Source organism: Saimiri boliviensis, chromosome 4 (genome assembly GCF_048565385.1).
Source record: "Saimiri boliviensis isolate mSaiBol1 chromosome 4, mSaiBol1.pri, whole genome shotgun sequence".
Lineage (NCBI taxonomy): Eukaryota > Metazoa > Chordata > Mammalia > Primates > Cebidae > Saimiri > Saimiri boliviensis.
This window is the reverse complement of record NC_133452.1, coordinates 11,470,134-11,492,140: the sequence shown is the minus strand read 5'-3', so window position 1 is coordinate 11,492,140 and position 22,007 is coordinate 11,470,134. Positions and strand designations below refer to the sequence as shown.

The window sequence follows — 22,007 nt, the reverse complement described above, 5'->3', positions numbered from 1 at the left end:
AACAGAGCTGGCAGCTGCAGGAAGCCGACCCCGTCCGACCCTGCCGAGCTGACGCTGGCCGGACACAGGTCAGGAGAAAGGCGTGAGCCCCTTCTCCCTCCTCCTGGCTCTGGTCTCCCTCTGGCAGCCCCCACTGGACTCTAATGGCGAGGCAGCTGCAACCTCAGTTCTCGGATGTGTTCCGGAAATGTGTGGTTTTGCATGTTCTCTAGCGTTTTCGTTGTTATGGTGGGGGCAGTACTCTTTCCAGCCCTCTATATCTTGAGCAGAAGTTCGAAAAACTAGATGGTGGTTTAAACCACAAAAGGGTACAGACAGCTCCAGCCTGTGCCTCTTTCCATGCCCTGGTTATCTATTGCTGTATAGCAAATTCCCCTCAAACCTAGTGATGTAAAGCAAGTAACATTCTTTTACCTAGTTTCTGTCTTCAGTGGAAGGCTTGCCTGGCCTGGGGGAGTCTGTGCTGTCCCGGCTTGCCCTCATACCTGGCCAGTGACTGCTGGTGTTGGGAGGAGGACTTGGCTCCTCACCATGTGGATGTCTCCACAGGGCTGCTTGAGTGTCCTCCTGACATGGCGGCCAGCTTCCTGCAGGGCAAGTGATCCAAGAGAAAGAAAAGCAGAGCCCCACAGTATCTTTTATGGCCTAGCTTCCGAAGCCACACACGCCCTGTCATTTCTGCTGTGTCTGTTGGTCCCACAGGTCAGCCCTAGTCAGAGGAGACTACAAAATGGTTTGGTTCTCAGGAGGCAGGAAGTACTGGGACCATCCGGGAGATGGCTGCCAAATCCTGTGTTCCTTATCCTGGGAGGATGGTAACACCTCTCACTCTGTCCCCAAATCCATAGATCCGAGAATCATGCTTGACTTCGTTCCTCATTCTGCCCCTACATCCACTCAGTCAGCAAATCCTGACATTTCTGCCTCCCAAGTCTCTGGAATATTCCTTTCCATTCTCACTCCAACGTAGCAGCTCCTAACTGGCTCCCACTGACCCCATCTGCTTCCCACTCGGTCCCTCTTCTATTCCGTGAAGAGAGGGAACTTCCTTCTCTCTTTTAAAGTAAGTTACTTACGTTCTGATTACAGAAGTAATGCAAACATTGCAGACATTTGGGAAACATAGAATAATATTTAGATGCAGTGGAAATATGACCACAATTCTAAATTACTACAAATTACATACCTGTGTACGCATGTGCGTGTGCACACACCTGCATCCTCCCAACCTTCTTTCTAGACGAGCCTGTGTGTATGTGTGTGCACAGATAGACTTATCCAATTTCAAATGTATTGTGATCAGACTAGATATGGTTTTATTTTGCTTTTACAGTTGAACTTGGCATAAACATTTCCCTATATTATTAAGACTTCTTCCAAAATGTATTGATGCCTCTATAAAATACACCAAATACATGCACTACGGTTTATTTAACCTGCTCCCAAGTGTCAGTGAGTATATCACTGTATTTGATTTTTCATGTTATGGATAACTCTGTGATCATCTTGTACAGTATCTTGGCATGTCTGTTTATTTTTGGGGGTGCAGATTCTTAGAGGAAGAATGGTTGGTCAAGTATATGAACACTTGAAAGGCTTTTGATGTTTTGCCAAATTACCCTCTGGGAGTGTGTGCTTATTTACAACAGGTTGGCAGAGTATGTAAGTTTCCTTCTTCCCATACTCTGGACCCCATTAAGTTATGACATTTGAGGCATGATTTCAAATTACAATCATGTAAAAAACTAGATGCCAGGCACAGTGGCTCACGCCTGTAATCCCAGCACTTTGGGAGGCCAAGGTGGGAGGATCGCTTGAGCCCAGGAGTTCGAGACCAGCCTGGGCAACATAGTGAGACCCTGTCTCTAAAAATAAAATAAAAATTAAAAACTGGAAAATGAAGAAAATCATAAACAGCAATGTTAAAAATATAGCAGCTTCACCCAGAGAACAATTGCTGACATTTTAGTATATAAAATTTCTGTTCTTTTGTGAGTGTATGTATCTATGCTTCTGGGTACATAGGTATATGTGTGAATACATATGTGTGTAGATATACATTTTTTTTTTTTTTAGACAGAGTGTCACTGTCACCCAGGCTGGAGTGCAGTGGTGCGATCTCGGCTCACTGCAACCTCTGTCTCCCGTGTTCAAGCGATTCTTCTGCCTCAGCTTCCCAAGTAGCTGGGACTACAGGTGCGTGCCACAACGCCCAGCTAATTTTTTTTGTATTTTTAGTAGAGATGGGGTTTCAACCATGTTAGCCAGAGTGGTCTCCATCTCCTTACCTTGATCTGCTTGCCTCAGCCTCCCAAAATGCTGGAATTACAGGTATGAGCCACCACGCCTGGTCACATACACATTTTTAAAGTATTTAGGTTGAACCATAAGAAATTGGTATCTTTAGGCAGAAAGTTGTTGAGTAGAAGCAATTTCACATGAGTCAAGCTATTTACATAATTGAAATCAAATTGTACAGTTTTTTTATTTTTTTAATTTTTTTAAATTGCATTTTAGGTTTTGGGGTACATGTGATGAACATGCAAGATTGTTGCATAGGTACACACATGGCAGTGTGGTTTGCTGCCTTCCGTCCCCTCACCTGTATCTGTCATTTCTCCCCATGCTATCTCTTCCCACCTCCCCACCCCCCCAGCCCCTCCCCCATTTCCCCCAACGGACCCCAGTGTGTAGTGCTCCCCTCCCTGTGTCCATGTGTTCTCATTGTTCAACACCCGCCTATGAGTGAGAATATACGGTGTTTGATTTTCTGCTCTTGTGTCAGTTTGCTGAGAATGATGGTTTCCAGGTTCATCCATGTCCCTACAAAGGACGTGAACTCATCGTTTTTGATGGCTGCGTAATATTCCATGGTGTATATGTACCACATTTTCCCTATCCAGTCTATCATCGTTGGGCATTTGGGTTGGTTCCAGGTCTTTGCTATTGTAAACAGTGCTGCAGTGAACATTCGTGTGCACGTGTCCTTGTAGTAGAATGATTTATAATCCTTTGGATATATACCCAGTAATGGGATTGCTGGGTCAAATGGGATTTCTATTTTTAGGTCCTTGAGGAATCGCCACACTGTCTTCCACAATGGTTGAATTAATTTACATTCCCACCAAGAGTGTAAAAGTGTTCCTATTTCTCCACATCCTCTCCAGCATCTGTTGTTTCCAGGTTTTTTAATGATCGCCATTCTAACTGGTGTGAGATGGTATCTCAATGTGGTTTTGATTTGCATTTCTCTGATGACCAGTGATGATGAGCATTTTTTTCATATGTTTGTTGGCCTCCTGTATGTCTTCTTTTGTAAAGTATCTGTTCATATCCTTCGCCCATTTTTGAATGGGCTTGTTTGTTTTTTTTCTTGTAGATCTGCTTTAGTTCTTTGTAAATTCTGGATATCAGCCCCTTGTCAGATGGGTAGGCTGCAAAAATTTTTTCCCATTCTGTTGGTTGCCGATTCACTCTACTGACTGTTTCTTTTGCCGTGCAGAAGCTGTGGAGTTTGATTAGGTCCCATTTGTCTATTTTGGCTTTTGTTGCCATTGCTTTTGGCGTTTTGGTCATGAAGTCCTTGCCTACACCTATGTCCTGAATGGTTTTCCCTAGATTTTCTTCTAAGGTTTTTATGGTATTAGGTCTTATGTTTAAGTCTTTAATCCATCTGGAGTTAATTTTGGTGTAAGGTGTCAGGAAGGGGTCCTGTTTCTGCTTTCTGCACATGGCTAGCCAGTTTTCCCAACACCATTTATTAAACAGGGAGTCCTTTCCCCATTGCTTGTTTTTGTCAGGTTTGTCGAAGATCAGATGGTTGTGGGTATGTTGTATTTCCTGTGAGGCCTCTGTTCTGTTCCATTGGTCTATATCTCTGTTTTGGTACCAGTACCATGCTGTTTTGATTACTCTAGTCTTGTAGTATAATTTGAAGTCTGGTAGTGTGATGCCTCCTGCTTTGTTCTTTTTGCTTAGAATTGACTTGGCTATGCGGGCTCTCTTTTGGTTCCATATGAAGTTTAAGGTGTTTTTTTTCCAGCTCTGTGAAGAAGGTCATTGGTAGCTTGATGGGAATAGCGTTGAATCTGTAAATTACTTTGGGCAGTATGGCCATTTTCACGATGTTGATTCTTCCTAACCATGAACATGGAATGTTTCTCCATCTGTTTGTATCCTCTCTTATTTCGTTGAGCAATGGCTTGTAGTTCTCCTTGAAGAGGTCCTTTACGTTCCTTGTTAGTTGTATTCCTAGGTACTTTATTCTCTTTGTAGCAATTGTGAATGGCAGTTCGTTCTTGATTTGGCTCTCTTGAAGTCTATTACTGGTGTATAGGAATGCTTGTGATTTTTGCACATTGATTTTGTATCCTGAGACTTTGCTGAAGTTGTTTATCAGTTTCAGGAGATTTTGGGCTGAGATGATGGGGTCTTCCAGATATACAATCATGTCATCTGCAAATAGAGACAATTTGATTTCCTCCTTTCCAATTTGGATACCCTTTATTTCTTTTTCTTGCCTGATTGCTCTGGCTAGAACTTCCAGTACTATATTGAATAGGAGTGGTGAGAGAGGGCATCCTTGTCTAGTGCCAGATTTCAAAGGGAATGCTTCCAGTTTTTGCCCATTCAGTATGATATTGGCTGTTGGTTTGTCGTAAATAGCTTTTTTTGTTTTGAGATACGTTCCGTCGATACCTAGTTTATTGAGGGTTTTTAGCATAAAGCGTTGTTGAATTTTGTCAAAAGCCTTCTCTGCATCAATTGAGATAATCATGTGGTTTTTGTCTTTGGTTCTGTTTATGTGGTGAATTACGTTTATGGACTTGCATATGTTGAACCAGCCTTGCATCCCCGGGATGAATCCTACTTGATCATGGTGGATGAGCTTTTTGATATGCTGTTGCAATCGGTTTGCCAGTATTTTATTGAAGATTTTTGCATCTATGTTCATCATGGATATTGGCCTGAAATTTTCTTTTCTTGTTGAGTCTCTGCCGGGTTTTGGTACAGTTTTATCCTAATGTTTCTTCATGTAATATTTCATAAGGAACATTTTCGGTATCTATAGATATCATTGGCTATATGATTTCTGATGACTGCCTCTCCATCATAGGAATGTGATGTCATTTGTTTAACCAAATAACTATTGTTGGATAGTTAGAGGATTTCCAGTTTTCTATTGCATTTTGGAAAGTTTATAATGTTATTAAAATGATAATAATGAAAAGAACATCCTTGTAGATATCTCTTAGCACATCTCTGAATATTTCTAGAAAGAGAACAAGATGAATGTCAGGAATGTTGCCTCCAGAAAGGGAGTGGAATTATACTTAAAAATAAACCAACAAGAAAACCAACGGACTACTTTGTCAATTTGGGAAAACCATTGGCCATCCCAAATGGTTCTCTCATCGTTTTGATCCGAATTCATCTAATACCAAAAGAGACTGAATCTCTTCCACTTTTTAACCTTCTGTAGATGTTCTTGGTATATGAAGGCAATTAACCCTTTTCAATCATGTTATTTGCATATGTATCTTCCTAGTATGTAGTCTTGTTTATAACTTTATGTTTTGACACACAGAAGTTGTTTTGTTTGCTCATAGGCAAACCTCCTTTTCCTGTAAAATTTCTTTTTTTGCTTTTATGCTTCTTTTTTATCCTGTGATGGGTTAAATATCCCCCTTAATTTTCTTCTAATTTTTATGTAACTTTTTTTTCCTTGAAAAAGAGTCTTGCTCTCTTGCCCAGGCTGTGGCACAATCTTGGCTCACTGCGACCTCCACCACCTGGTTTCAAGCGATTCTCCTGTCTTAGCCTCCTGAGTAGCTGGGATTACAGGCATGTGTAATCCTGTAATGACTGGCTGATTTTTGTATTTTTAGCAGAGACAGGGTTTCATTATGTTGGCCAGGCTGGTCTCAAACTCCTGGCCTCAAGTGATTCGCCCGCCTTGGCCTCCCAAAGTGCTGGAATTATAGGCATGAGCCATTGTGTTAACTCTTTACAATAATCAGGAGGTCCAATACAATTTTTTTTCTTTTAATCCGTGATGTTCCCAGTGCCATTTGTTACATAACCAGTTCCTTTCCCGTTGCGTTGTAACCCAGGGCCATTGATTGGCACTGTGTGGGGCCCCACTCCCCTCGTGCCCTGCACTCCAGGGTGTGCTGTCTCGTAGAGGACACACAACACTGTCCCCTTCACCTGCAACTCTTGGTGATTTGGCCCTAGCCAGATTTTGAATCTTTGAGAGCAGGAGCTATGAGTGAAGGAACAAGAGAATGAGTAAATTGAGCAAGGATGTGGTTATTTGGCCGTTAGAAGGTGCAGTGTCCGTGGTCAGTGCCCAGTGCTGACTAGGCACCTTACACGTGTAGACTTCTTTTCCTTTAGTCACCGGGAAATCTGAAGCTAAATGTCACATTCAGTTGCAGTAATTCCAGGAATCATTACACCCTCTGCACCCAGTTTTCTTCTTACTAGCTTTTACTTATTTCTTTCCTTTTTTTTTTTTTTTTTTTTTTTGATGGAGTCTTGCTCTGTCACCAGGCTGGAGTGCAGTGGCAGATCTCGGCTCACTGCAAACTCCACGTCCTGGGTTCAAGCGATTCCCCTGCCTCAGCCTCCCGAGTAGTTGGGACTACAGCCGGGCACCACCATGCCTGGCTGATTTTTTGTATTTTAGTAGAGACAGGGTTTCACCATGTTGGCCAGGATGGTCTCAATCTCTTGACCTCAAGTGATCTGGCTGCCTTGGCTTCCTAAAGTGCTGGGATTACAGGCATGAGTCTCCACACCCAACTCTACTTATTTCTCTTTTGATTTTCTTACTGGATATGTGCAATTTAAGATAAAATGCCCTCCAGATTTCCTTGGAAGTAGACGAGGTATAAGTAGTAATCCAGTAAAGAATAATAGATTAATTGTGGCAATGTCTGTTGTCCTATTTTTTCAACCATTAAAGCCATTTAAAAAGAAAAAAAAAAAAGAGCCTCAATTCTTCATTTTGTAGGGAGATGGTACAAAATATTTTAAGTATTTTGGTTTATTAAAAAATTTTTCTGATTATAGGCTGGCTTTTTCCCCTGAGATTTCATGACTTGATATTTAGTTTCGGCGTCTTAAAATAGTCTCTTTGATGCCACAGTGGTGGGTCATCTGTAGAGCATCCAAATTATCAAAGCACCCAGAACTTCGTAGGATCTCTGGCCTTTAGGAAGCTCCCCAGGACAACTTGGGATCGTCACCTTCTGTTCCTCCATCCACAGGCATTTGGCAGTCTGTGCAGAGGGTTTTTAATGTGGCTTCTGGACCCATGCTCCAGGATCAGCTGCAAGTTGATTGAAATTCAACGGTCCTGGCCTCACACACAGAGGTTCTCATTTGGTGAGGCCAGGTAGGGTTCAAGAGTGAATGTCTGCCTGGAGGCAGTGGCTCATGCCTGTAATCCCAGCACTTTGGGAGGCTGAGGTGGGAGGTGGCTTGAGGGCAGGAGTCTGAGACCAGCCTGGCCAACATGGTGAGACCCCGTCTCTACTAAAAATACAAAAATTAGCTGGGCATGGTGGTGCATGCTTGTAATTCCAGCTGCTTGGGGAGTTGAGGCAGGAGAATCACCTGAACCCAGAAGGTGGATGTTGTAGTGAGCCAAGATTGCCTGGGTCACAGAACGAGACTCCATTTCAAAAAAAGAAAAAGGAAGTGACTATTTAATAGTCCCCCAAGTAATTTTTAAAATGTATGTTAGGTAAAGTAGCAAAGTTAATTATGATGAAACTTGTTTAGATCGATAATAACTAAAAAACAAGCTGAAAATTCATCTTTCCGCTTTCGGCATCTGCTAAACATATAGAGATGGTGCCCTCTTGTGGCTCCTCTCTGTAAGTGCACATCTTTTACTTTATTGTTTTTTTAACAACCATGACATTACTTGATATACAAGCTTAAAAGCAGAAAGATGACAATATTAATATTAATACTCTTAAGTTAAAAATGTTTAAACATAATATATAAGCAATCTACTCAGTCTTTCACTCTATTTCTAATAATTGGGGAACTAAAATAATTTGGAAAGGCTAAGTAAGCTTTAAGACAGGCTAATTATCATAGCCTCTGATAATTCTCTCAAGGATCCATCATGTAACTGACCAGGATAATTATTATATCCTATAATTATGAAGGAAAATAACTTTCATTCCTCCTTCCAGCAGTAAACTTGATTGAGTTCTTCAAGTGACTTTTCTGAGTTGAATTCTTCTGCATGGGCAGTTTAGATACGATCCATCCCATCCCAAGGTTATGAGAACAGCATCAGATTGGCTGCGTGGGCTTGAAACACTCAGCCTCATGAGTTAAAAGAAGCAGGTGCCTGTCAATACATAGCTGACTATTACAATGCCCTGCCTGCCTTTCCTCTTTGCTGGTGTGCTCAGTAAACACCTCACACCCCTGCAATTCATCAAATGACGTCCACAAGGATGATTCTGTAAAGCTTTCTTTGAATTACAAATGGAGACCCTAGTTTATGTGTGCTCATACTCCTAACAGGATATCTTTATGAAGTTATGCTTATTTCCCACATAAAAAATTTTGTATATGCTTTTGTTTTATTTTACTTTTTTTTTTTTTGAGATAGTATCTTACTTTGTCACCTAGGCGAGAGTGCAGTGGTGGGATCTTGACTCACTGCAGCCTCAAGCTGCTAGGCTCAAGCAATTCCCCTCGCATCCACCAAGTAACTGGGACCACAGGTGTGCACCACCATGCCTGGCTAAATTTTTTATTTTGTTTTGTTTTGTTGAGACGGAGTCTCGCGCTGTTGCCCAGGCTGGAGTACAGTGGTGCAATCTCAGCTCACTGCAAACTTTGCCTCCCTTCAAGTGATTCTCCTACCTCAGCCTCCCAAGTCATTGGGATTACAGGTGCACGCCACCACGCTCAGCTAATTTTTGCATTTTTGGTAGAGATGGGGTTTCACCAGGTTGGCCAAGCTGGTTTTGAACTCCTGACCTCAAAGGATCCACTTGCCTCAGCCTCCCAAAGTATTGGGATTACAGGTGTGCCACCACACCTAGACTTTAATTTTTCTGTAGAGACAGGGTTTCACCATGTTGCCCAGGCCGGTCTCGAATTCCTGAGCTCAAGTGATCCACCTGCCTCTTCCTCCCAAATTGCTAAAATTGTAGACGTGAGCCGCTGCATCTGGCCTGCCTTTGTTTTATTTTAAAGGAAAGGTGGATCCTATTTTTTAATATTTTGTTACTACTCTCCTTAAGAGGAAAAATAAAACAAACACATCACCACTAACAGGAGTGTGAACCTTGGAAGTGTTTTCCCAGCAGATTGGGTTGCTTGTCATGTCTCTGAGGGATTTTTAGACGGGTCCATTTAAACTAAGTGGAGCCAAGACTATCAAATCAGATTTTATGATTAATGTAATAAAACCTTGCCCTTCAAAGCTTTTGCTTTCTCCCTGTGTTTCTAGAAAATCTTCTTCCTGAGGCAGGTTCTTAATTTTATTCATTGTTTTTTATTTTTTATTTTTTGAGATGCGGGTTTCACTCTCGTCACCCAGGCTGGAAGGCAGTGGCTTAATAATGGCTCACTGCAACCTCCACCTCCCAGGCTCAAGCAATCTTCCCTTTCAGCCTCCCAAGTAGCTGGGACCACAGGCATACGCCAGCATGCCTGGCTAATTTTTGTATTTTCAGTAGAGACGGGGTTTTGCCATATTGCCCAGGCTGGTCCTGAACTCCTGGGCTCAAGTGCTACCCACCTCAGCCTCCTAAAGTGCTGGGATTACAGCCATGAGCCACCACACCTGACTGATATTATTCATTTTTGATTTCATGATGCCTTTGGCTTTGCACATAGTAGCAACTCAAAAATTGAGTTGATTAGAAGGTCCAAGTCACTTTGAATACATGAATTTAACCTAGATGTTTTTTGTATCTCAAGTATCTAACTGTGTGACTGGAGTTTCCCTGCTGTTCTCTGAGCGCCAGCGTTCCTTCCAGGACTTCTGTGTCTCTTCTGATGTCCTCTGAGCCCTGTCCATCACTCCTTGATAATGAGGTCCCTTTAGGCAGCCAACATCTTGGTCCTGAATTGTCATAACCACCCCACTACTAACTTGCTTCGTTGGGGTTTTGATTCACTGCTTTAGGAGTGGAGGAAGAACCATGATTAGGTGGGCTGGTTATTGGGCTCGTCAATATTTCAGTTTACTAAAGGCTCCCTGCTCTTTTGGGAGTTGGCAAACAACAGCCTGCAGGCCAAATCTGGCCCATCACCTGCTTTTGTAAATAAAGTTTTATTGGAACACAGCCATGTTTACCCATTCTCATATCTATGGCTGCATTCGCAACAGGTTGCGTAGTTGCAACAGAGACATTATGGTTGGCAAAGCCTGAAACTTTCTACCTAAAAATTTACAGAAAAAGTTTGCTGACGTCAACTCTAGATGATCAGCTGATAACATACGACAACGTTTTCATGACCATCATTTTTTCTATTTCAGTGAACAGAATGGAAATCAAGGTGAAGTAACTGAACTGAAGGGATTTCTGAATGAAGGATTCATGTGTTCATATAGAGACAAAATTACTCATCAGGGTAGTTTTTAGGGAGTAATTTGGCACCGTTAAACTCTCTCTTCATATGAATAATTTTTTCAAGGGCACCCACCTATATACTTAAATAGAAGATAATTTTGAATTTAAGAACTTCATGTTCATTTTTTAAATTGTGGCAAACTATGCACAATATAATGTTTGCCATTTTAGCCATTTTTAAACATTAAGTTGACTGGCATTAAGTATACTTGCAAACATCACCAGCATCTGTCTCTAGAGCTTTTTCATCCTGCTGTGTTGAAACTCTGTACCCATTAAATAGTAACTCTCCACCCTCCCCTCCCCCACTGACCTACATTCTGTCTTTATGAATGTAACTACTCTAGGTACCACATGTAAGTGGAATCATGATGTATTTGTTCTTTTGTGTCTGGCTTATTTCACTTAGCAACATGTCCTCGAGGTTCATTCATGTTGTATAGAATGCATCATCAGAATTTCATTCCTTTTTAGGGATGAGTAATATCCTGTCATGGATATGCCATGTTTCGTTGATCCTTTCATCTGTTGATGGACGTTTGGGTTGTTTGGCCATTGTGAATAATGCTGCTGGGTACATTGTTGTTCAAATATTTATTAGAGTTCCTGCCTTAAATTCTTTTGTGTGTGTACTCAGAAGTGGAATTACTGGATGAAATGGTAATTCTATGTTTAATTTATTGAGGAAATGCCATGGAATTTTCAACATCTGCTGCCCCATTTTATTATACTTCCCCACTAGCAATGCACAGGGGTCCAGTTTTTCACACCCATGCTAACACTTATTTTATTAACACTTATTTTTACAACACTTACTTTCTATGTTCTTGATAGTATGTACCCTAATGAGTGTGAAGTGGTATTGTGGTTTTGATTTGCGTTTCCCTAATAATTAGTGATGTTGAACATCTTTTCATGTGCTTATTGGCCATTTGTATATCTTCTTTGGAGAAATGTCTATTCAAGTCCTTTGCCTGTTTTTTGAATTGGATTGTTTGATTTGTTTCTTTAAAAAAATGAACAAAGCTGGAGGACTGATGCTTCCTGATCTCAAAACTTACTACAAAGCTGCAGTAATCAAAACAGTGTGGTACTAACATAAAGACAGACATATAGACCAATGGAATCAAACAGCCTAGAAATAAAGCCATGCATGTATGGTCAAATGATTTTTGAAAAGGGTGCTAAGACCATTGAGTAGGGAAAGGACAGTCTTTTCAACAAATGGCACTGGGAAAACTGGATATCCACATACAAAAGAAAGAAGTTGGCTTATTTTCCTTAGCAAGTGCTAAGGAAAATAAGGTAAGCCTGACCCTTACCTAACAATGTATGCAAAAATTATCCCAAAACACACCAAAGACCTAAATGTAAAAGCTCTTGTTTTCTTAGAATAAATAGGGAGGCTGGGTGTGGTGGTTCATGCCTGTAATCCCAGCACTTTGGGAAGCTGAGGTAGGTGGATTGATTGAGCCTGGGAGTTCAAGACCAGCCTGGGCAACATGGTGAAACCCTGTCTCTACAAAAAAAAAAAAAAAAAAACAACAACAGAAAAAATTAGTTGAGCATGGTGGTGCATGCCTGTGGTCCAAGCTACTTGGGAGGCTGAGGTGGGAGGATCACTTGAACATGGGAGGTTGAACCTGTAGTGAACCAGGATCATGCCACTGCACCCCAGCTGGGTGATGGAGCCATACCCTGTTTCAAATTAATCAATCAGGGACAAAGATTCACGACATTGGATCTGGTGTGATTTCTTATTTTTGTTTGTTTGTTTTGTTTTTTGTTTTGAGACAGAGTTTCGCTCTCGTTACCCAGGCTGGAGTGCAATGGCACGATCTTGGCTCACTGCAACCTCCGCCTCCTGGGTTCAGGCAATTCTCCTGCCTCAGCCTCCTGAGTAGCTGGGATTACAGGCACGCGCCACCACGCCCAGCTAATTTTTTGTATTTTTAGTAGAGACGGGGTTTCACCATGTTGACCAGGAGGGTCTTGATCTTTTGACTTCGTGATCCACCCGTCTCGGCCTCCCAAAGTGCTGGGATTACAGGCTTGAGCCACCACACCCGGCCGGATCTGGTGTGATTTCTTAGCTGTGACAGCAAAGGCTCAGGGAACAAAATGAAAAATAGAGAAATTGGACATCATCAATATGAAAAATTTTGTGCCCCAAAGGACACTATTAACAACATAGAAAGGTAAGTGACAGAATGAGAGAAGATAGTTTCAGATCACATATCTGATAAGAGATTAACATCCAGCATATGTAGAGAGCTCTCGAGCCCATATTCATTTTTTAGAGAAAATCCAAAGGATGCTGCAAAGCAGTTTACACCTGTTAGCCCCAGGCACTCACCACGCCTGAACCAGTCACCCTCAGCCTTGAGTGTATATCAGTGGCAGACTTACTGCCCAGAGTGTCTGCCTGACGGGACATGGGTAGCTTCATTAAAGGGAAAAGGTACTGTTCTCTCCTGTCGCTAAGCAGAAGAGTAATGTCTGGTGCCAGAAGGACACCACGTGGGGGATGCTTCATGCCCATAGGATTGTAAATCTACCATTATAATTGTTGCTCCCTGGAAGGCGCTGCTTGCTGATTCACAGTCCTGCACTGAGTCTTCTTTCGTCCTGGGACAGTGGCTTGGAGCCAGTGCTAACTTAGCTCAAATTTTCTTAAGGACTAAAATGTGCTTCAGATGGCTCTGGGCTGGGTGTGGTGGCTCACGCCTGTAATCCCAGCACTTTGGGAGGCAGAGCTGCGTGGATAACGTGAGGTCAGGGGTTCGAGACCAGCTGGCCAACATAGTGAAATCCAGTCTCTACTAAAAATACAAATTTAGCTGGGCATGGTGATCGGTACCTGTAATCCCAGCTACATGGGAGGCTGAGGCAGGAGAATCACTTGAACACAGGAGGCAGAGGCTGCAGTGAGCTGAGATCATGCCACTGCACTCCAGCCTGGATGACAGAGCGAGACTCTATCTAAAATAATAAAAATGTCTCTGGACTCCTGTTCCAAAACCATTTGTGACTGGATATCATGATGCTTTACATGCTGAGGGATTTTTCTAGGTCAAACTTTTAGAGAGATTTTTTTCCATTTTGAATTTGTGAGCTATAGATTGGTTTAAAACTGTATTGTTCCAGGGATAGATTGGTTTAAAACTGTCTTGTTCCAGGGACCTTTTCTCCCCACTAAGGAAAAAAGTTCTAAAACACGGTGTAGTTGTCCAACACCCACTCCAAACCCTGGCTGTGCTCACCTTCCTCTAGCATTTGGCGAGTACTCAAACTTCAGTGTGGGCCAACCCTCAGGATTGTCACTTACAGTGGCACAGGTCGGACACTGCACCAGGGAGCCGCTTCTAAGGCGGTATTGTTCAAATAATACATTCATGCATTAAGTATGATGCTTGTTTATGTCAGATACAGCAAAATGTGTTGTTCTAATAAGACCCATATATTATGACAAATTTCCTAGGGTGGACATATGGCCTCTTGTGGAAGGGGCACATTTGCCCAGGCCCGTGTAGATAGCCTCACCTGGGCTTTGCTTTGGTGGCACGTGGAACTCCAGGGTATGATTTCTTACACAGGATGTTGCTCCCACTCCACAGGCACCAGCAGAGAGGTGGCCACAGGGAAAGCCACCTGCCCCCTGACTGCCCATCTTAGCGCTGCAGTGTGACCCGTGCCGTGTGGTGTGTGTGAGCTTCTGCACATAGGGCTGCTGTTCGGCCTTTCAGTAGAGGAGGGATTTGCTGATCCTGCTTTGAAAGAGGCCTAGCTGCACTAATGATGCGGTTCAGGACCTGAAAACTCTCAGCTATGAGCAGCACGACATGGCAGGTTGATTGAGTCGCTGTGGGACATTCCAGGGAGCCTTCCCTGTGGCCTCTTTCCCCAAGGACAGAGTCACCGGGAGAAGGGGGTGAAGCCACAGAGCCTGCATCTGCTGCAGGAATTGCAGTCCAGGGCGCTGGCGTGGTTGGGGGTTCACATCCTCACCTGACGTCATGACGGAGCCCAGTTTGAGGTGGGCATCTGTGTGTACGGATTTGTATCAGTAGCTGAAATAAGTTGTTTCATCCCTATTATTTCTAGGCTGAGAAATGGATGGATGCATAGATGTATAATGACTTGTCACAGACATGCCAGCTGTAGGGGCGGGACTGGTTTTTGAGCAATACGTGGCGGCTCTTGACTCCCCACTGCCTCAATCGATAGTTGGTGTGAACCCTCACAACACTGTGGGCCCTGCTGGGGGTAGAGGTGGTGACTCACTTATTCCTTTATTGTTATTATTAATTTAGAAAAATTTGGGCCAGGCATGGTGGCTCATGGCTGTAATCCCAGCACTTTGGGAGGCTGAGGTAGGTGGATCACTTGAGGTCAGGGGTTCAAGACCCGCCTGGCTGACATGGTGAAACCCTCTTTCTACTAAAAATACAGAAATTAGCCAGCGAGGTGTTGTGCACCTGTAATCCCAGCTACTCTGGAGCCTGAGGTAGGAGAATCGCTTGAATCAGGGCAGCGAAGGTTGCAGTGAGCTGGGACTGGGCCACTGCACTCCAGCCTGGGTGACAGAGGGAGACTCTGTCTCAAAAAAAAAAAAAAAGAAGAATAACATAAAAAATAAACACATTTTATTTTGGAGAGATGGGATTTTGCCATGTTACCTAGGCTTGTCTTGAACTCCTGGGCTCAAGCAGTCCTCCCATCTCAGCCTCCCAAAGTGCTGGGATTGCAGGTATGAGCCACCATACCTGGCATCACTTATTCTTATCTCTGTCAAAGTACCTGTGTGTATTGCATTTAATTAATGTGAACGAGTTAATGAAATTCGTTGTGCAAAACCGATGACCTTGTGTTCACACACATTTGGTTTTACAGCTCCAACGAAGTCATGCTTCTTGTGGTTGTGAAACCTGCCCCTGTCTGCTCACTCACTACCCGGCTGCTCTCCCTCGGGTCCTGAGACTCACACACAGGCATTGCTCCCTGAAGATTTAAGCAGAGTGAGATATAAGTGACAAATATGAAATATGGAAAAATTAAGAAATGTTACTGAGCTTTCCAGGGCGTGGCTGTTGGTTTCTATGTGGTGGTTTTGCGCCTGGCTTTGTATTAGGAAAATGTTCAACCAGGAGCAGAGCAGTGACCCCCTGTCTGGACGGCCCTGGGCTATCCCCGCTCTGGTCTTGTTCCCAGCCCCTCCCTTCTCAGTTATATTTGTCCGCTTTCTGACTTTTTGCAGACTTTTTAGGCGAACTGTGGTACAACGTCCAGCTTTGCAACTGGTAGACGCTGTGACTTTGGGCCCATGACGCCATGTCCCTGAGCCTCGCTTTTCATTTATGGAATTGGGATGACACCTGGCAGCCGCTGAGCAGCAAATGTGAGCAAAGCGCTCTGCGCCGGGCCTGGCAGACAAAGCTGCCAACCAGCCGTGCACCCGAGACAAGTCCTGGCAGCCGCAGACCCAGGCTCTGGCCCGCAGCTGTTCCTGTCCCTGGCCAAGACGGAGATCCCTGCTAGAGCCACTTGCCAGCCAGGCAAGGCAGGGTGGAGGCCCTTGGTCCAAAGAACCTGCCTCTCGAGGGATGTCTGTCTGTGGGCAGCTCACAGCTCCTTGTGTGAACATGCTGACATGTTAACAAGAAGTCAAGATTTGGAGCTCTTTAAGGAAGCTTCTAGGAAGAAACAACTGAGGAATCAGAGAAGTAAAATGATAGTCGGCGGCGGGTTGGCAAAAGCTGCATAGGGCAGCGCTTCTCTGGCTTCCTTGAGCACTCAAATCCGCCTGGTCTTGCTCCACTGGGATTGCGGCTCTGTGTCTCCAGCAACCCCTGCCCTGCTGACAGCCACAGGCCACAACTGGGGCAGTGAGGGCAGGGGACACACGGACACCTGCAGGTCCCCCTGCCTGCTTTCCTATGTCCTGTGAGCTAAGAGTAGGTTTTACATTATTATTATTAGTATTTTGAGCCGGAGTCTCACTCTGTTACCCAGGCTGGAGTGCAGGGGTGCAGCCTCGGCTCACTGCAACCTCCGCCTCTTGAGTTCAAGGGATCCTCCCACCTCAACCTCCTGAGAAGCCGCGATTACAAGCATGCGCCATCACACCTGGCTAGGCTAATTTTTGTATTTTTCGTATAGGCAGGGTTTCACTGTGTTGGCCAGTCTGGTCTCCAACTCCTGACCTCAAGTGATCCGTCCACCTCGGCCTCCCAAAGTGCTGGGATTACAGGCCTGAACCACCATGCCCGGTCTGGGTTTTACATTTTTAAATGGTTAAAAAAAAAAACCCCACAAAATCTAAAGAATAATCTTTGTGACACACTCAAATTCCAGTGTCCATGAAATTTCATGGGAACGGGCACGCCTGCCCTTTAGTTCTGTCTGTGGCTGCTGTCACAGGGACGAATGGAGCAGCGGTGACGGGCCCCTCCCCTCCCGGGGCCAGTGGAACGCAACGTTCCCCCTCCAGCCTTGACAAAGGCCCTGCCTGTGCCCCGCGTCGCCACAGCCGGCAGGGGGCAGCAGAGAGCCACGCGCTCGCTCGGGCGGTGCAGGAGCCGTAGCAGGTAGCAGGGGCGCCGAGGAGACCCTGGCCCAAGCGGAGGTTTTCTTTTTCTTTTTCTTTTTCTTTTTGAGACGGAGTTTCACTCTTGTTACCCAGGCTGGAGTGCAACGGCGCGATCTCGGCTCACCGCAACCTCCGCCCCCTGGGTTCAGACAATTCTCCTGCCTCAGCCTCCTGAGTAGCTGGGATTACAGGCACGTGCCACCATGCCCAGCTAATTTTTTGTATGTTTAGTAGAGACGGGGTTTCACCCTGTTGACCAGGATGGTCTCTATCTCTTGACCTCGTGATCCACCCGCCTCGGCCTCCCAAAGTGCTGGGATTACAGGCGTGAGCCACCGCGCCCGGCTGAAGCGGAGGTTTTCTAAGCGGGGTCTGAGATGTGGGCCTGAGGTAGAACTGCCCGCAGGGAATAACAGCACGAGGAGACGAGGTGGGGGTGACAGTAATCGTACAGGCTGGGCCGGCCTCACCGGGTAAGCAGGGGAATAAGGACAATTGGTGTGCTAGAGTGAAAGGGCAAGGCCTGCAAGCGGAGGGGGGGGGGCCCGTAGCTGGGGCACTCTGGATGCCACGTGGGCCTGGACTTTAGGTCGCCTGCTGTAGGGAGTCATTGAAGGGCTCCAGGCTATAGCGAGATAGGATCGGATTCTCCAAGAGGAATGTGCCTTTTTGGTGGCTGTGCCTCAGGACAGTGTTGCAACAACCAGGGACAGGCTGACAGTAAAGGCTGTGAGGTCACATGGGTCATGGGGGGACCCAGGACAGGGTGACAGAGCTGTAAGGTCACATGGGTCATGGGGGGACCCAGGACAGGGTGACAGAGCTGTAAGGTCACATGGGGCAAGGGGGACCCGGGACAGGGTGACAGGGCTGTAAGATCACACGGGACAGGAAGGTCCCAGGGGCAGGGTGACAGGGTTGTAAGGTCACATAGAGCAGGGGGTCTCAGGACAGGGTGATAGTGAGGGCTGTAAGGTCACATGGGCTGAGGGGCACCGGGACAGGGTGACAGTGAGGGCCATAAGGTCACATAGAGTAGGAGGGACCCAGGACAGGGTGACAGGGCTGTAAGGTCATGTAGAGCAGGAGATGTGGGGCAGGGTGACAGTAAGGGCTGTAAGACCACATGGGGCAGGGGGACCCAGGGACAGGAGCACCCTGTGGTATGTCCCTGCCCACGGACTGCTCTGCGCTTGCTGTCTCTGGGGTCTGTGCCCTCCCTGAGATAGGCAGGATGAGCAGTGTGGTGGCTGTTCTTGCTTCCACAGCCAGCACGCTGCAGTCAGGCTGTCTCTCTTGGTTGGACCTGAATGTTCTCTCTGGGCAGCTCCTGCAGGTGCCAGCTTTCATCTCTTACCAGCTGGTTCTACTAGCTGAGTGCTGGAACTTCGGGCAAGGCTGCATTGTACCTTTTCATTCTGTCTTAGAGAAGCATTTCTTAATGGGGAGGGAAGGGTCACAGGCACCTTATAACATCCCAAGAATGCCATATGTACCCCAGATGAACCGCAGAAAATGCATGCAGGGAGGTAGACTGGAAACTTTAGCTATGATTTCAAAGGCTCCTGTGCTCCCCGCGGCCAGCCTGGTTAAGGACCCCGACCTCGGGGCTGTCTCCTTCCTTTGAGGCTTGAGGCTTGGTGTTGACAGCTTAACATCAGATGCCTTTCTCCCTCCCAAAGGCCAGCCCATCTGACTTTCTCACTATCCTTGTCCTTCAGTGTGTCTTATGGAAATGATATTTCTATATGTAAATGTTTCTTTGGAATGGCTAAAATCCCCCAAGCGCACGGCACGGCACAGGAGCTGGACCGCCTCTGAGGGTGGCAGGCTTGGTGGTCTGGTCTGTGTAATGGGTAGATGGAGCCCCCTGGGAACCTCCCTTAGCAGGAGAAACCTTCTCCCCGGCCCCCTGCTGGGTGAAGACGGCCGTCTTCCTCTGCACCTGGCCAGGAAACGCTGAGTTCACAGAACTGGGAACACACTGAATTTTATTTCTGGGATCTTAATACATCATAAAAACCTCTTTTCTTGCAACAAAAGGAGTACTATATCAGATGCAGTCTTATTTAGGAAATTATTAGCCTCCATAACTAGAAATAAGTAGATTACAGTTTTTAAAAGATTAATTTAATCTTCCTCACAAGGCCAGTTTAGAGGAATAGACTCATTCTATTATGAAATGTTTCCAGAGGACGAATGGAAGATTTAGGAAAGCTAATCCACATCAACTTTTAATAAAAGCAGTCATTCCCAACAATGATGGCTTCATATTGTGTGTGCCACAAAGCTTAAACAACAGCTTTAGCGGAGTATAATTTCCAGAACGTAAAATGTATCTTTTCAGTGTACAACGCAGTGATGTTGAGTACCTTTACTAAGTTGTGCAACCATCGCCACAAGCTGATTTTGGAACATTTCTATCACCTCAAAACGATCTCCTACTTTTGAATCACAAGAAATGATACTAGAGAAAATAATTTTAATCTATTATGTCCTGTATTTGAACCAGCTGAATGCTATTCCTACTAATAAATGACCTCTATTGCTATCTCTTGCAGGCAAACAGGAGACAGCTGGAGCGCAGCTCTTGCAATCTTATCAGAAGCTGAGGTGAGTGTTACATGGGACAGACCGTCCCAGGCCCTCCAGGGCAGGAGCGCAGAGGACACTCTGAAAGAACTTATAGATCTTTGACTTTCACATCACTGCTTTGGAATGTACCTCTTTTTTTTTTTTTTTTTCTTTTAAAGATAAAGTTCCTGAAAAAGATTAAAGCAGAGATGTTTCCAGATTCTCATGAGAAGCTTTGCAGATTCTCATGAGAAGCACGGTATTTTCTCACTAAACATTCTTCTCTGTGTCTTTTTTTTTAAGACAGAATTTCGCTGTCACCCAGGCTGGAGTGCAGTGGTGCGATCTTGGCTCACTGCAACCTCCACCTCCCCAGTTCAAGGGATTCTCCTGCCCCAGCCTCCTGAGTAGCTGGGATTACAGGCACATGCCACCATGCCCGGCTAATTTTTGTAGTAGAGACAGGGTTTCACCATGTTGGGCAGGCTGGTCTCAAACTCCCGACCTTGTGATCTGCCCGCCTTGGCCTCCCAAAGTGCTGGGATTACAGGCGTGAGCCACCGCGCCCCGCGGTTCTGCTCCGTTTCTTAAATTCTCCTGAAATGTTATAACGAAACTAAGTATTATCTTTAATGGCACCTTAAGTGAAATTCTAAAGCAAGCGTTTGCTTTGCTTAATCATGCCTGTCTCTAACATCTTCCCCAGCACCTGGCACGTTAGTGATATTGGTGGAATAAACACTGATGTAATTGAATGATGGCCTGAGAGATGGGAACTTTTGCACAAAATTCTAAAAACCGAGCGGTCACGAAGCTGGCCATCATTCACGCACCCGATAACACTGAATTTATGAAAGTATTTCTGAAAGCCCCCACCAGCTGCTATTTTGTTTGGCCCATGGTGCAATTTTCCAGTATCAAGACTTTTTCATTTTTTTCCTCCCTGATTTTTTCCCATTTCTTTCTTTCTTTCTTTTTTTTTTTTTAGATGGAGTCTTGCTCTGTCTCCAAGCTGGAGTACAGTGGCAAGGTCACAGCTCACTGCAACCTCTGACTCCCAGGTTCAAGCAATTCTCCTGCCTGAGCCTCCAAAGTAGCTGAGATTACAGGCACGTGCCACCACAGCCAGCTCATTTTTGTATTTTTAGTAGAGACGGGGTTTCACCCGGTCGGTCAGGCTGGTCTTGAATTCCTGACCTCCAGTGATCCGCCTGCTTCGGCTTCCCAAAGTGCTGGGATTACAGGAGTGAGCCACTGCTCCCAGCAATCTTTCCCATTTCTTTTAGTACAAGCTTCCAGTTTCCTTCGTGGTTGATTTTTGCATCCCCAACATTTGTGGCGCTTCTGCTGGTTTGTGCTAAGAGAACACGGGAACGCAGGTGGGAGTCAGGAGTTTCCCCACAGCCAGGTGGCAGGTCCAGGCCCAAGCACCTAGGGCATTTCAGAACATATGACTGAGCAGAGCGGAGTACCCAGGTTTTAGGCAGCGTCACCCTCATATAGATACCAAGAAGTCATGCCCTGCAAAGAGCAGCAGGTCCAAGCAGGGCTGCTGGCTATTTTTCCAAAAAGTGAGGCAGTTAAAAAAGAAGGCGGAGGTCGGATGTGGTAGCTCATGCCTGTAATCCCAGGACGTTGGGATCCCTGGAGATCAGGAGTTTGAGACCAGCCTGGCTAACATGGTGAAACCCCATCTACTAAAAATACAAAAATTAGCTGGGCGTTGTGGTGGGCTCCTGTAATCCCAGCTACTTGGGAGGCTGAGGAAGGAGAATCGTTTGAACCTAGGAGGCAGAGGTTGCAGTGAGCTGAGATCATACCATTGTACTCCAGCCTGGGCAAAGAACAGGACTCCATCTCAAAAAAGAAACAAACAAACAAACAAACAAACAAAAAAAAACAGGTGGAGAACTCGAATTACAGAATAGTGACACATTTTGTGTATTTGTAAAACGAATGACTTGCATAGTTCACAACCCGTTTCTTATTCCTGTATTTTCCTTTGCAGCAAAATTTCTGTGGTTCCTCCTACTCCGCCTCCTCTGAGTGAGAGCCAGTGCAGCTGCAGTCCTGGCAGGGTAATGCATCCATTTTGGGCACTTCTCTAGCACGGGGAAGGGGCAAGGAGAGGAGGCAGGGGAGCTTTCGAGGCTGAGGCTGGGCACAGAGCCTCCCAGCAAAGGGATTTGACTGTGCCTGGAGCGGGCCACAAAGCGGGGCAGGGA

The 22,007-nt window shown here is 45.3% G+C and overlaps 1 protein-coding gene across 5 annotated transcripts in view; it reads left to right on the top strand.

Annotated features, from left to right (window-relative positions):
* SYTL3 (synaptotagmin like 3) overlaps nucleotides 1-22,007 on the top strand; it is a 119,034-nt gene that overhangs the window by 44,668 nt on the left and 52,359 nt on the right. For 4 of the 5 annotated variants that reach the window (XM_074397186.1, XM_074397189.1, XM_074397187.1 and 1 more), the window contains 2 exons: nucleotides 19,770-19,821; nucleotides 21,791-21,860. In XM_074397186.1, the coding sequence (XP_074253287.1) occupies nucleotides 19,770-19,821; nucleotides 21,791-21,860 (122 nt within the window). Of the gene's footprint in view, nucleotides 1-19,769; nucleotides 19,822-21,790; nucleotides 21,861-22,007 lie in introns of those variants that run through there. The other variant, XM_074397190.1, reaches the window with a different exon arrangement.